Here is a 13,737-nt window from a genome sequence, read left to right as displayed (position 1 = left end):
CATCCTTAACCTCACTTCCTCCCTTGGGTTCTCCCCAGAATTGGGTTCCACCAGAGAGCCACTAAAGGTGTTGGCTAAACGGGTAGGCATGGGCTTGGCAAAAGGGACACCTGATATTAGCCTTGAACCAATGAATTGGTTTTTGTTTAGAAAAGTTAGGTTTCTACCCCATCCCATTACCCTCTTCTGAACCCCAAATCCTGATTGTTTTCTATTATCCCCAAATGTCTGCTCTATTCCACTACTCCCAGGACTCCTGATTGTCATCAAGGGCTCTTTGTGGTAGTTTGGGATAAGAATCCCTTTTCTTCCCTGAGACCCCAAAATTCTGTAGAATTCAACCCACTAGGCAGTGCCTCAGTTTCCCCATGGTGGAAAGAGGTGTTGCCTAGGAAGGAGAAATTACCAAGAGTCATGATCTTCCAGGGTAGACTTAGCTGGTTGATCTAAAGCCAGTGGTCATTCTTCAGCTGACTGCTTCTTGTCACTCACTCTGCAGCCCCTTGGGTCTCTGTTCATTCCTGTCTCTGATCCAGCCCTTGGGTCAGGGTGGACTAACAGAACACAAACAATAGAAGTTATATTTAGAGAGAAAATGTAGCCTTTGGAATATGAAGTTGAGCGAAACATAATTAGGGATTCCAGGCTGGCTGGAAGATAAAGAGATGCTTGGGTGGATGAAATAATGATTTCAGCAAAAATTACATTTCAACATATATATATATATATATGGAGAGAGAGAGTACCTGAGCACTAAGCTAGGCATTGGCAGAGATAGAAAATTTGACCAAAATACAATCCTTGAACTTGATTAGCTTATGATTTAATGGGGAGAAACAGTGTGGGGTAGTGTATAGAAGAACATCCATTAAATTAGGAAGACCTGAGTTCAGGTCCTGCCTCTGACTCATACTAGCTGTGTGGCAGTGAGCATGTAAGTTAACTTCTCTTTATCTGAAACTATGCAATGTGGAGCAGGAGCCAACAACTATGTAGACAATCTGGGCATTCTCTTGTATCTGAACCAGCTCAGGAGATTCTGGACACACCTTTGGAAGCCCTAAGAGGAAAGAAACTGGCATAGAAGTGAAGATGATAGGATAGAGCTAAAAGCAACCAGAGCATGAGTTATAAGTATGCCTCTGTGGTTGTGGGCATCAGTAGCAATAGGAAACATTTCCACCCCCAGAATTCCTGTACTGATGGAGTCACAGGTCTAGACCACCACTCCCCCCTCCCACTTGCATAGGATAAGAGCCCAGAGAGGGCTAACAAACACTGTTAACATGCTCGGTGCCTCAGACCCTTGTGAACTAAAATGCTCTGTGACATCTGAGGGGAATCAGCAGATAGAGTCCCTTTAGCATACATGGGCAGTCCCTTAGTCTTCCTTTGCATTAACACTTGGCTTCCATGGCTGTTTTCCTGATGCATTGAATCTTCATCTTCTCTGCCCCTCTACTCTATTTATTGTCCTGGTTGTTCTTCTGGACAGATCCAGAGAATCTTTGGAGTGTTCCTGTCAGCGTGGTCACTGTCTTGGAGGGCAGAGATGTGCTGTTGCCCTGTCGGATCACAGATCCTACAGCAGTGCCTTCAGCATCTCTGGAGAGGATCCATAACAAACCTGTCAAGGCCAACTTCACCTTTGACCGTTGGAAGGGCTTCACGTTGCAGAAGGTCCAGTTCATCCACAGAGACAGTTACTTATGTAAGACTGTGGTTGGAGGAAAGAGCAGATACTCCTCAAAGATCCGGGTGATTGTGGAAAAAGGTAACTTGATGGACAGAGAGCTCAGGGGAGATGATCCTTGAACAAAGGTGGCAGGGGTGAAGGGTGATTGATGATGCTAATTGGAAACTGGTGACCCTTCGGGGACATGGAGAATATGGCAAAGGGGCCCAGGGAGGACCTTGTCCTATTGACTCTTTTCTGAGGAAAAATCTAGAGGTAGCTAGGTGGTAGATACACTGGATAATAGAATACCAGGCCTGGAGTCAGGAAGACTTCAACTCATATCCAGCTTCAGACCTTTACCAACTTGTGACCCTGGACAAGTTACTGCCCCATCATCTGTTACAGATGAAATCTGTCTGCCTCAGTTTTCTCAGCTATAAATTAGAGATAATAACAGCACCTATCTTCTAGGGTTGTTGTAGGAACCAATGAGATATTTGTAAAGTTCTTTGCAAATCTTAAAGCACTACACATACACACACACACACACACACACACACACACACACACAAACTAGATATTGTTATTCTCCTCAGTTCCGTGACTTTACATCCAGGGATAGGTTCAAGTAGCAGTGTCAACTTTTGGGCCACTTTCTGGTGCATGTACTACCAGAACTCCAGAATAGCTCTACCCTTCTGGGTCAGAGGTCTTTCTTTAGTACTACATGATACAGTGGGTGGTGCAGTGGATAGAACACTAGCCCTGGAGTCAAGAGGACCTGAGTTCAAACATCACCTCAGACACTTACTAGCTATGTGACCCTGGGCAAGTCACTTAACCCCAATTACCTTAAACATCAGGGACCACGTCCAGTCATCCTGATATCTAACTTTCCACTGGACCCAGATGACTCTGGAGGAAAGAGTGAGGTTGGTGACCTTGCACAGCCCTCCCTCACTTAAATCCCATTCACTGCAAGTGAGCATGATATCACGATCTTCTTCGAGAATGAAGTAAAACAACAAAACAATACAGTGAAAAGAATATTTAACACTACAGCTGAAATCAGAAGACCTGGGTTTGAATTTCAGCTCAGCCATTTAGTAGTTATGTGACCTTGGGCAAGTCACTCCCCTCTCTGGGCCTCAGTTTCCACATCTGTAAAATGATGATGGTGGTTAAAATACTAAGGTTGCTTTCAGCTTTACCCCATGATCTTAACTTTTATGCCATCTTTAGTCCTCTTAGGACCTCCAAAGCTGTGGCTAGAACCTTCTGAGCTGGTTCGGATACAAGGAGAACCTGCCCAGATTATCTGTACAGCAAGCAATGTAGATATAAAATCTCATGTTGTCCTCAAACACCAGCAAAAGGAGGTGAGTACCACATATCCCTAGGGACGGTTTTGGACAGAGCACCAAATGGTTAGATATGACCAAATGTGTATAATTTCCATGTAATATGTTTCATGGTTATTTGTTTTTGTGTCTTATCACACCTACTAAACTATGGGCTCCATAGGGACAAGAATTGTAGGTTGTATAAACTTTCCATCTTTCCCATTACTAACAGAGCTTTGCACACAGTAAGTACTTAAGAAACTTTTAATGGATAAAGGTCTGTTAAAGGTATAAAGTCCCCTGGGGTCAGACCATTGGTCCATCTCACTCTGTGGTGTGACTCTGATGGAAGTACAGAGTATTAAACTATCTCTAGGAGAGGGACATTCCCCCGCCAAATTCTGGTTACCATGAGTCATTCAAGTTTCATCACCCTCAAATGTGGCCTATCTTTCTTTGGGGATCTGTATTTAAGTTAGCCTCCCTTGGGAATTACTTGCATGAAGTGCTAGATCATTAGCTCTGGAAGCCTAGAACAGAGAATATAGCTCTGGAACCTTAGAACAGAGAATATAGAATGCCAAAGGCTCATGACAAAGTATCCCCTGACTTCCAGATTCTTATGCTTTCCTCTTTTCTTTTTTCTAAGGAAAAAAAGCAGTTAGATGGGGTTCAGTGGATAGAAGTCAAGAAGACCTGAGCTCAAAGCTAGCCTTAGACACTTACTAGATGTATGTGACCCTGGGCAAGTCACTTAACCTCCATCTACTTAGGTTTCCTTAACCATAAAATGGAGATAATAATAGCACCTACCTCCCAGAGTTGTTATGAGGATCAAATGAGATAGTGTTTGTAAAGCTCTTTGCAGACCTTAAAGCACTATATAAATATTAGCTATTATTCTTCACACAATCTTCAGAAAATTGAGTGTGGGGGATGGCAGTTAGTGGATGGAATGCCGGGCCTGAAGTCAGGAAAGACTTATCTTTCTGAGTTCAAATTCGGCTTCAAACACACACTAGCTGTGTGATCCTGGACAAGTCACTTCACCCTGTTTGCCTCAGTTTCCTCATCTGTAAAATGAGCTGGAGAAGGAAATAGCAAATCACTCTAGTATCTTTGCCAAGAAAACTCCAAATGGACTGAAGGGACATGGAGAAAGAGGAAGACTTAAAGCCTTGAAAACCTGACTCATTGCCTAGACATTATTAGAAACATACTGCTATCTGGGGAGGACGGAGGAGGGGCAGTGACCCCGTGTAGAAGTCAGTTGTTTGGTTTCATCTGCAAAATTTCAGTTTCTTCATCTATAAAATGAAAATTTAAAAACTGATGCTACTTACTTCAGAGTTTTTCTAAGGAAAGTACTTTGTAACCCCTAAAGCACTATTCGAATGCGAGTTAATGCTATAATTCATTCTTGGTGAGAAAGGACATAGCACTGATATGCCATTTCTCTACATGGGATAGGGGTGGGGGGTGGGAGGATGGACTTGGGAACACCTGGTGGGGATATAGAAGAGTGACTCCTGTCCCAGAGAGTTGCCCAGAGCACTTCAAATCTAGTGACGTACCCAAGATCACCCAGTTAAGTCTGTGTCCAGCAGTGAGTCTTGATCCTGAGTCTTTCTAAGCTCAAAGTGGGTTGTCTGTCTTCTACCTGCCTCTTATTAATTATTATTAATAAGAGTAATGATTGGGGGGATAGCTAGGTGACGCAGTGGATAGAGCACCGGCCCTGGAGTCAGGAGGACCTGAGTTCAAATCCGGCCTCAGACACTTAACACTTACTAGCTGTGTGACCCTGGGCAAGTCACTTAACCCCAATTGCCTTGCTAAAAGAGAGAGAGAGAGAGAGAGAGAGAGAGAGAGTAAAGATTGGGGGCAGCTAGGTGGTGCAGTGGATAGAGCACCGGCCCTGGATTCAGAAGGACCTGAGTTCAAATCTGGCCTCAGACACTTAACATTTACTAGCTGTGTGACCCTGGGCAAGTCACTTAACCCCAATTGCCTCACTGAAAAAAAGAAAAAAGAGTAATGCTAATAAATGAATAAATTAATTTAATCTGAAAGCGAGCAGAGCCATGAAGAGAGTAGTGATCTCAATTCAAAATGTAGCACTTTGAATCAACCAGTCACAAGAACCTGAACATTTGGGAAAATGGAGTTGCCAGTTTCCCCAGCTTTATAAATTCAATAAATCTGCATTAGTTCATCCCTCTGGGTATGCTTTTAGGAGCCCACCAATGGCTGAGGCCCTCATCAACTCTTCATTCTACCTGCAGAACACTTCCCTGGGAAAATACGACTATAAGTTTATCGGTGACAGCTATCAAATTACCACCAACTTCACCATCACAGCTGTGGGCCCAGAGGATGGTGGCATCTATTTCTGTCAGGCTTCCAACTATTTGGAATCCAGCATTTCTTTTGTAGTTCTAAAGGTGGTAGGTAAGGAAATCTGAACCTAGTGTTTAACTGGGATGGTGGGGGGCTTTGGGTTTCCTGGATGCTGTACTGGTCACTGGAGAGCCCTGGGAGAAAAAAGAAATGATGCATTTTGGAATATGCTAAGGATGCTCATGATGAAGTAAGAAGGAAAACTTCAGGAGGGACCAGGAGAGGAAAACAGTGATCCCTGAAGAAATAGAGAAAGAAGGAACAGGTGGGAACATGATAGGACAGGAAAGGAGAGGGAACCATTACATTTTATTCACTTCAAATCAATATAATTAAAATGCATTGAGGATTACTTTACGCTTGTGAGTCTTCAAATTTGCATAGGGAGGCCAACCCACTGATCCATAGAGGTGGGTGGTTTATAGCTGTTGAACATTGCACATGTTTTCAGACTTTTTCACTGTATTGATCAGTCGTACTGATTTTTCCTCTTTTTCTTTATGTTTTTAAAAATACCGTTTATATTTAATTTAAGTACAATTTAGATTTATTTAAATTAAATATTTAATTTCATTTAAATACTGTTTGTTAAAAAAAATAAAAAATAAATACTGTTTGTTATATAAGATGTCTCTCTGGGAGGGCAGCGGAAGGGACGATTTAATTCAATAAACATTTATTAAGTGCCTACTATGTGCCAGGCACTGTGCTAAGCTCCAGGGATATGGATAGGAAAAAGATAATCCCTATTTTCAATCTTGGGTGAGACAATCTAATGAGGGAAGATAACGGACAAAGGAAGCTGAAAGGGGTAGAGATATAAGGGGGCACCTTTTGCAAAGGCATGATTCTGCATGGAGTAAAAACCAAGCAGAGCTATTGATGGAAAATGGAATTACCCAGAAAGTTCTGAGCCCTCTGTAAAAGGGATACTTGGGAAGAGGTTTCAACAGTGCTCTATTTTGAATTGGGATCTCTATTGCCTTTGTAACTCTGCCCTCTTTTAGATTAAATCAGCCTATTCATTTATTATTGTTCTATCCTCCGACCCTCCAGTCATAGGAGAAAAGCAGCTGAGGGAGAGAAGATACTGAGTATCTAAAACTGAGTTAGTCTGTGCGATGATGAGATTTTAGGTGATTGGTTTATCCTAGGGGAGGCATGATATTCTGTGGAATGGAAACCAAGCAGAGTTGCTGATGGAAAATGGAAAGAAAATGGATACTGGGGAAAGCAATAGTTACATAAAAAGAAAAGACATCAAATAAAAATTGATTAAAAAAAAAAAGAAAACCTTTAGGTGTGAAGGCAAGGCACACAATGAACATTGTTTAATAACAGGGAAAGTAAGTCACCAAATCAATGGTGTCCACTGGAAGTGGTTAAGGAAGGTCAGAAAAGGGAGTTGTCTCTATGGGCTGGAGTGGTCAGGAAGGCCTCTAAGTGGGAGTAGGTGTTGATCTGGGCCTCCAAGAATCTGGAGAGGTGTCTGTGAAAAGGAATGAGGCAATACCATGAACAAAGTCCACTTGCAACCACAGGCAAGAAAAGGGCTTATATGGAGCAGAAGCTCTACATTTAAGGTTGGCTAGGACAAGATTGTGGGAGACCATGAATGTCAGGCTGAGGATTAATTAGTGAGAAGCCATAGGGGGTGAAATGGTGAAAGGAGCATTTTAAGGAAAATACACAAACCGTGCTGTCTGGAGCCAGGTCCAAACTGGCTTCAAGGATAGTGGAAGGAAAATAGGCAAGAGAAAAGATTTAAAAAGTGGGAAAGAACATTGCTAGGAAGAGGCAAGGTTTTCCTAAGTGCCTTGAAGGCAGCAGGAATTTAATAAATATTAGAGTGGGAGCCCCATGAAGGTAGAAACCATGTCTTATTTATTTTTGTTTCACACCTACGCCCCAATTCAGTCTTCTGCATGCAGTAGGCATTTAATAAATGTTTGTTCAGTGGATGTATGAATTGAATACATGACTGTCAGCTGAATGAATGAATGAAAAGATCTCTCCATCAATGAGATTGTTCCCTCTTTCAGATCAAGGGTACATGAACCTGTCCTCTGAGCAGAGCTTCCAGCTTGAGACGGCTGTTGGGGAGAATTTGGACTTGAAAGTCAATATTGAGACTTATCCCAAGCTGCTTTACTGGAACTGGACTTATGATGGCCCCTTTCTTGACTCCCACCCCGGACTTGTGACCTCCATTTCAGGGGGAACCTACAGGTATTTACTTTTATTGCTGCTCTTCTCTTCCTGCCCTTGTTGGCCTCTGACCAAGGCCAGAAGAAATTGGAGTGGATCCCTAAAGTGACTAACCATATTGGCTAGAGTCTCACCCAAGCCTTCTCCTCTTCACAAGGACTAGGATCCTAGAGAATAGTAGGCTTAGAATGGGGACGAATCCAGAGGTCTGGTTCTGTTACCTAGAATTAGACAATCTAAGAGTTAGAAGAGGCCGGGGTCAAGGGTCCTTAACCTTTGAGTCATGGTCCCCTTTAGCAGTCTGGTGAAGGCTAGAGACCCCTACTCATACTAATGTCTTTAAATGTATAAAATAAATGCATGGGATTACAAAGGAAATCAATTATATTAAAACACCATTATAAAAATATTTAAAGACCCAAGTTGATAGACCCTGCCTTAGGCCATCCATTTTGTCCTCCACCTTGACATTTGATCAGTTCAAATTCTTAGGGACCAATTGATTAAATAAAGAAAGCCAATTTATAGGTCAAGAAATACAAGTACATGGGTAGGTTCATAATCCGGCTTTAGGGATAAATCTCTCTAGACCTGTTCCCCTAAGTCTAGTCTTTTCTTGTTCTGAGAGTCATGCCTGAATACCTGACAAGTCTGGACTCAGCACCAAGAAACAGAACTGCAACTAAGGCAAGGTGTCCAGGACTTTGTCCAAAGTGCCAACATCTGAGGGAGTGTGCTTACTCCCCATAGAAGTCCAAAGGATGCCACCTCTATGCTTTGGACCTTAGAGTCCTCTGGTGGTCCATACCCCACAGGGATTAGGAGTGGGGGAAGATGGCAAAAGGATGGTGCAGTGTGGGAGAGGGCATATAAGCAGGGTTTGGGGCTAACAGGGCAAGGAGATATTTTACTCCCCACCACCACCACCACTTTACCCACAGCTGGATTATCTTTTCTTGGACACAGTTGCCTTTCCCACTAATCCTCATGGAGTCCTGGGCCACTCTTTGGGCGATGGTCCACAGTACTCTGCTTACCCCTTGCAATATTGAATTTGCCCCATGTCCCAGGAATTCTAGTTATAGCTCTGCCAAGAAGTCTATCTCCACACACATCTCTCCCCCTGCTTCTATCCCAGGTCATTAACTTGTGCCTTTGTAAAATCTCTTCTTGCTTCCCTTCTTCTGATACTCAGCAAGAAATATTGGTTCCCTGATTGTCACCTCCAGAAGGTGAAAGTATCCAAATGTCTGCTAATGTCTTACAGGATTTTAAAATCCTTTACAATTTAGCACCAAATGGACACCTAGGCTTCCATTAATTATTCTGTGAAGAGCTGTAGTATAGTGGAAAGAACAGTGAAATTGGAGTCAGAGGACCAAGGCTTAAATTCTGATGTTCCTAAGGATGATGTAATTCTTTCCCCAGAGGGTTATAATTTCTTCCCATAGGACTGGTGGGTGGTGCGGTGGATAGAGTGCCAGCCAGACCTGAAGTCAGGAAGACTCATCTTCCTGAGTTCAAATCCAGCCTCAGACAAGTCACTTAACCCTGTTTATTTCAGTTTTCTCATCTATAAAACCACCTGGAGAAGGAAATGGCAAACCACTCCAGTATTTCTGCCAAGAAAACTCCAAATAGGGTCATAAAGAATCAGACACAGGTGAAAAAAAAAATGAGTCAACAACAAAAAGCAGTCTTTATATTTTGAAAGCTTTTTATTACATGTAGTTTGGAGATTATGAATATTCTATATGATGACATCTACTAAAAGATTCTTAAAATGTAATGTTATTCAGTCAATAAGCATTTATTAAGTGCCTACTATATGCAAAGCACTGTGCTGAATGCTAGGCATATAAAGAAAGGCAAAAAATAGGAGGAGCTCACAATCTAGTGGGGAAAAAACAAGCAAACAACTATGGACAAATAATCTATATTCAGGATAAATAGGAAGTAATTAACATAGGGAAAGCCCTGAAATTTACAAACATTGGGAAAGGCTTCCTATAAAAAGGTGGGATTTTCACTGGGATTTGAAGGCAACCAGGGAAGCCAGGAGGCAGAGAGAGGAAATAAGAAAGAACAAAGAGTCCGCCAAACAAACTCCTTACCTAGAAATGATATCCTAAGTCTTAACTTGTGATCTCTTCCAGCAAAGTTGCCTTCTTCTGGGGACTCACAGTCAACCCAGGTCACATTTCCCCTTATAGCAGGGTTCACTGCTTTTGTGATGGCTTAGATATAGCAAAGAATACTCAATCCTGTGGTAGTGTGCTTTTTGGGGGGGGGGGTGTGAGGCAATTGGGGTTAAGTGACTTGCCCAGGGTCACACAGCTTAGTAAGTGTCAAATGTCTGAGGTCAGATTTGAACTCAGGTTCTCCTGAATCCAGGGCCAGTGCTCTATCCACTGCGCCACATAGCTGCCCCACAGTGTGCTTTTTTTGAAGCCTCTGAGGACGGTGGCCATTAGCACCAGCAGGTATTTCATGTTTGTCCATTGTAGCAAACTCATTGTCGGTCTGGGGTGAGCACCTCAGAATTCTTAAAGACTTTGCCCTAGTGGCTGAAAGATAGTCACACCTGCAGAAGAGGTGGTACACAGCCGTGTGCCCAGCTGTGCTCCTCAGGATTGGGAAAAGCTTTAGGCACTGCTGGGGAAAGGGAATGTTCCAGGGCTGCGGTCTTGCTGGCTCCCCAAACTAGGTTGTGTTCATTTCCCCTATTAGGTTCAACTCAACCCTCACTCTGTCTCGGCTGAAAGATTCCGAAGCTGGACGCTACACTTTCCATGCTGAGAATGCAGACGCTAAGGCTTCCCTTAGCTTTGAGGTCATCCTGTACTGTGAGTGCCTCCAAAAAATGAGGGGAAAACTTGCAGGAGTCCCAGTGGGGCTGGAGCCTAAGCTGGGGACCAGAAGTCTCCCCCTCCCCCATGCCCATACTGTGAATCCTCCTTTTACTACCTGAGTTCCAGATGAACTCAGGACAGCTGGAGGGACTGCCTGTATACCAAATAGACACTACTGCATGTGTGCCTTCCCCTGGAGGACCAAAAACCAGACCCTGCCTGAGATGACAAGGGAATATACTTGGGCTCAGGCCCAAGGATTGGTTTCTTGCACAAAGGGCCAAAAAGGAAAGACCTCAGGCCCCTTCCCCAGGTGCTGGGCCATTTTCACTACTTGTCCTCATTTCTTTCTCCTGCCCTTTTATACCCTCCCCCATTTACCCTACTGAGACAGGAAGGATTTCTCTCAGTGGCTTGTGCTTTGTAATACCCAGCTAGCTCTGCTGGGGAGTTAACTAACTGATGAGGGGCAGAGGTGCTGAAAGGGCTGGACTGGTGTGGAGGTATCATCGTATGGATTTGAGGACTCAGTGAAGCAATGGGTTACAGAGTGGGTGATAGGGTCTCCATGAGAGGATAGGGCTCAGTGAAGAGATGACGTATCTTTGAGGAGATGGGATTTCGATGAAGAGGATGGAGAATCTTTGAGGGGATGGGGGCCCAGTGAGGGAGATGGAATTCAGTGAAGGGGATGAGCATTCAGATTGCTTAGTAAAAAGACTGGAGGGTTGAGTAAAGAATGGGCAGGCTCAATGTGAGGAGTTTACCCTTGTCTGGGCAGTCTCCCTTCTTACATAGTCATAGCAGATGTATTTCCTTGGAATGGTACAAGGGAGGAGAGTCTTATACAAAATCCTTTGCAATACTTCATTCTTTCTCACCCCATTTTCTCTCCTCAGACCCCCCAGAAGTACAAGTCCAGCAGGCATACCTCAATATCTCTAATGTCCTTCGCTGCATTGCTTTTGGGTATCCAGCCCCTGAGATTACATGGTACCTCTGCTCAGGAGATAAAGAAAGGTAGGTCATTCATTTGCCAACTCAGATCATGGCACTGGAAGTCCAAGACCAAAAATTCTTTCATTTCCCTAAACCTCTGTTTTCCTGGTTAGGCTTAGATGACCCTGAGATGGTGCCATTCCATTGGGGTAGCTCATATAGTTCCTGGAATACACTGATTCTCATCCCGGAGGTTCAGAGAAGCACTCATCTCCTCACTGAGGTCACATCCCTTTGACTCTCATCCCTTTCCTCCCTTCTCCCCAGATGCAACCAGGACAGAGTGCTGCTGTGGAGTGATACCAATGCCTCAATCCTGAGCCAGGAGCCCTTTAACAGAGTGATGGTTGAGAGTATCTTCCATATCCAGACCCTGACGGAAAACACCACCTACATGTGCATGGCCAGCAACAAGGTCGGGAATAACTCACACATCTTCTGGCCCATCTTTGGAGGTGAGAATACTACACACTTCCCCGTGAAGGGGAGGTGAACATCCCTATGGCCTGCCCCCCCCCGCAAGGTGTCCCTGATCTTTCCCAGATGTGACCTCCCCTATCTTTACATCTAAGATCTAAGAGTCAGGCAACAAACAGTGTAACCAACACTTCCTGGGAGTAAGGTGCTGTTTCCAGGGGCAAAAGCACAAGGTCCCTGTCCTCCTAGGCTCAGGATAGCTGGAAGGACAAGAACTATACGTGCAAAAAAGAACAATTAGTTCAGTAATTCAACAAACATCTACTAAACCCCTGCTGTGCTAGATGGTACAGATACAAAGATAAAAGTGGGAAAAGTTACTGTTCTCCCGGTGCTTACATTCTATTGAGGATGCAACTTGTATGTAGATAAGTAAATACCAAATAACTCAAAGCAATGTTAAGGGGGAGAGAGCACAAACTCATTCAATGAATATTGATTCTTTCTGTAAGGCCCTACAGTTGGCATCATGGTAGATACAAAGATGAATGAGTTTTAGTCTCAACCCTCAAGAGCTCACAGTCTGGTTGGGATGAGTGGCATGTGAAAATGCCATGGTAGGAAAGCTAAGGATTAAAGGGGTTCAGGTCAATCCTGGCTGAGATCGAATCCCCAGGGAGGCATCACATATTGCAGAATGCCTATGATAAGCAGCAGGGAAAGTGAAGGTAGAGGGGAGATGGTCCTCTTAGCAATGGTTAGGGGAATGAGAAAATTGGCCACCTTCTAAACCCTCTTCTTTGCTTGCCAGGGCTCTAAGCACCATTCCTTGTTCTCTGAACAGCGCTTGGTTCCATCAGGGTTCCAAGCTCTCAGGCTTAGCCTATGCTGCCCTGGCCTTTGACAGACATTATTTGTATAATTGCAGTTCTGTGGATCAGCGCTTCAGTCTGGTATCCTTCTTTTAGCCTTGAGGTTTCAGGCAGGGAAGAGGAAGGACTTATTCAAACTTTGTCCTGAAACCTGTTTCGGTCACCTATTGCTTTGCAACTCCAGATTATTGCCCTGTACCCCCTAAGTGCTCCAAAACTCTCTATAGAGATGTTGCCCTGCCCTGTCCATATGGTTGTCCATCCCTCCCACCAACCTACTCAAGTCAGAAAGGGGTTTTAGCAATGCTTCTTTAGCTCCAGGGGAAAAATAAACATAATGCATAGAAAAAAATTTCCAGGGATTCACAGAAATAAGCCTTCAGCTTAGTTCCTCCATGGAGAATCCTATGATAGCGTATGATGTAAATGAAGTGTGACTTCCTCCTGTGTAGGGGCATGGGCTGGGATAGAATGGAGGGAGTGGCAAGAAAGACGCAGTAGCATTTGTGCTGAAAAAGAAGATGGGTGATGAAGATTTTGAAAGGCCACTTGGCAAATTGGTTCCAATGCTGAGTTTGGCATCAACCAGAAGGGGTTTGCATTCTGTCTCCAGCACTGACTAGCATAGTGAAGAGAAGTGACAACATCTGTCTGAGCCTCAGCATCCTCATCTTTAAAATAGTGATATTCGGGGGCAGCTGGGTGGCGCAGTGGATAGAGCACTGCCCTGGATTCAGGAGTACCTGAGTTCAAATCTGGCCTCAGACACTTGACACTTACTAGCTGTGTGACCCTGGGCAAGTCACATAACCCCCACTGCCCTGCCAAAAAAAATAGCGATATTCCCTACAGGACATAACTCACAATGTTCAAAGGACCATAAATTCAAGAAGTGGGAGGGTATTTAGAGGCCATTAAGCCCAACCCTCTCATTTTTATAGATGAAGAAACTGAGGCCCTGAAAAGGG

At 43.9% G+C, this 13,737-nt stretch overlaps 1 protein-coding gene across 1 annotated transcript in view; it reads left to right on the top strand.

Moving 5' to 3' along the window:
- The window catches only part of CSF1R (colony stimulating factor 1 receptor), a 52,452-nt gene that overhangs the window by 12,989 nt on the left and 25,726 nt on the right, over window positions 1–13,737 (top strand). The window contains exons 3-9 of the mRNA XM_043980169.1: window positions 1,496–1,774; window positions 2,921–3,057; window positions 5,307–5,472; window positions 7,464–7,650; window positions 10,360–10,475; window positions 11,381–11,501; window positions 11,748–11,935. Of these exons, the coding sequence (XP_043836104.1) occupies window positions 1,496–1,774; window positions 2,921–3,057; window positions 5,307–5,472; window positions 7,464–7,650; window positions 10,360–10,475; window positions 11,381–11,501; window positions 11,748–11,935 (1,194 nt within the window). The remainder of the gene's footprint in view (window positions 1–1,495; window positions 1,775–2,920; window positions 3,058–5,306; window positions 5,473–7,463; window positions 7,651–10,359; window positions 10,476–11,380; window positions 11,502–11,747; window positions 11,936–13,737) is intronic.

Source organism: Dromiciops gliroides, chromosome 2 (assembly GCF_019393635.1).
Source record: "Dromiciops gliroides isolate mDroGli1 chromosome 2, mDroGli1.pri, whole genome shotgun sequence".
Taxonomy (NCBI): domain Eukaryota; kingdom Metazoa; phylum Chordata; class Mammalia; order Microbiotheria; family Microbiotheriidae; genus Dromiciops; species Dromiciops gliroides.
This window is presented reverse-complemented; position numbering and strand designations above follow the sequence as displayed.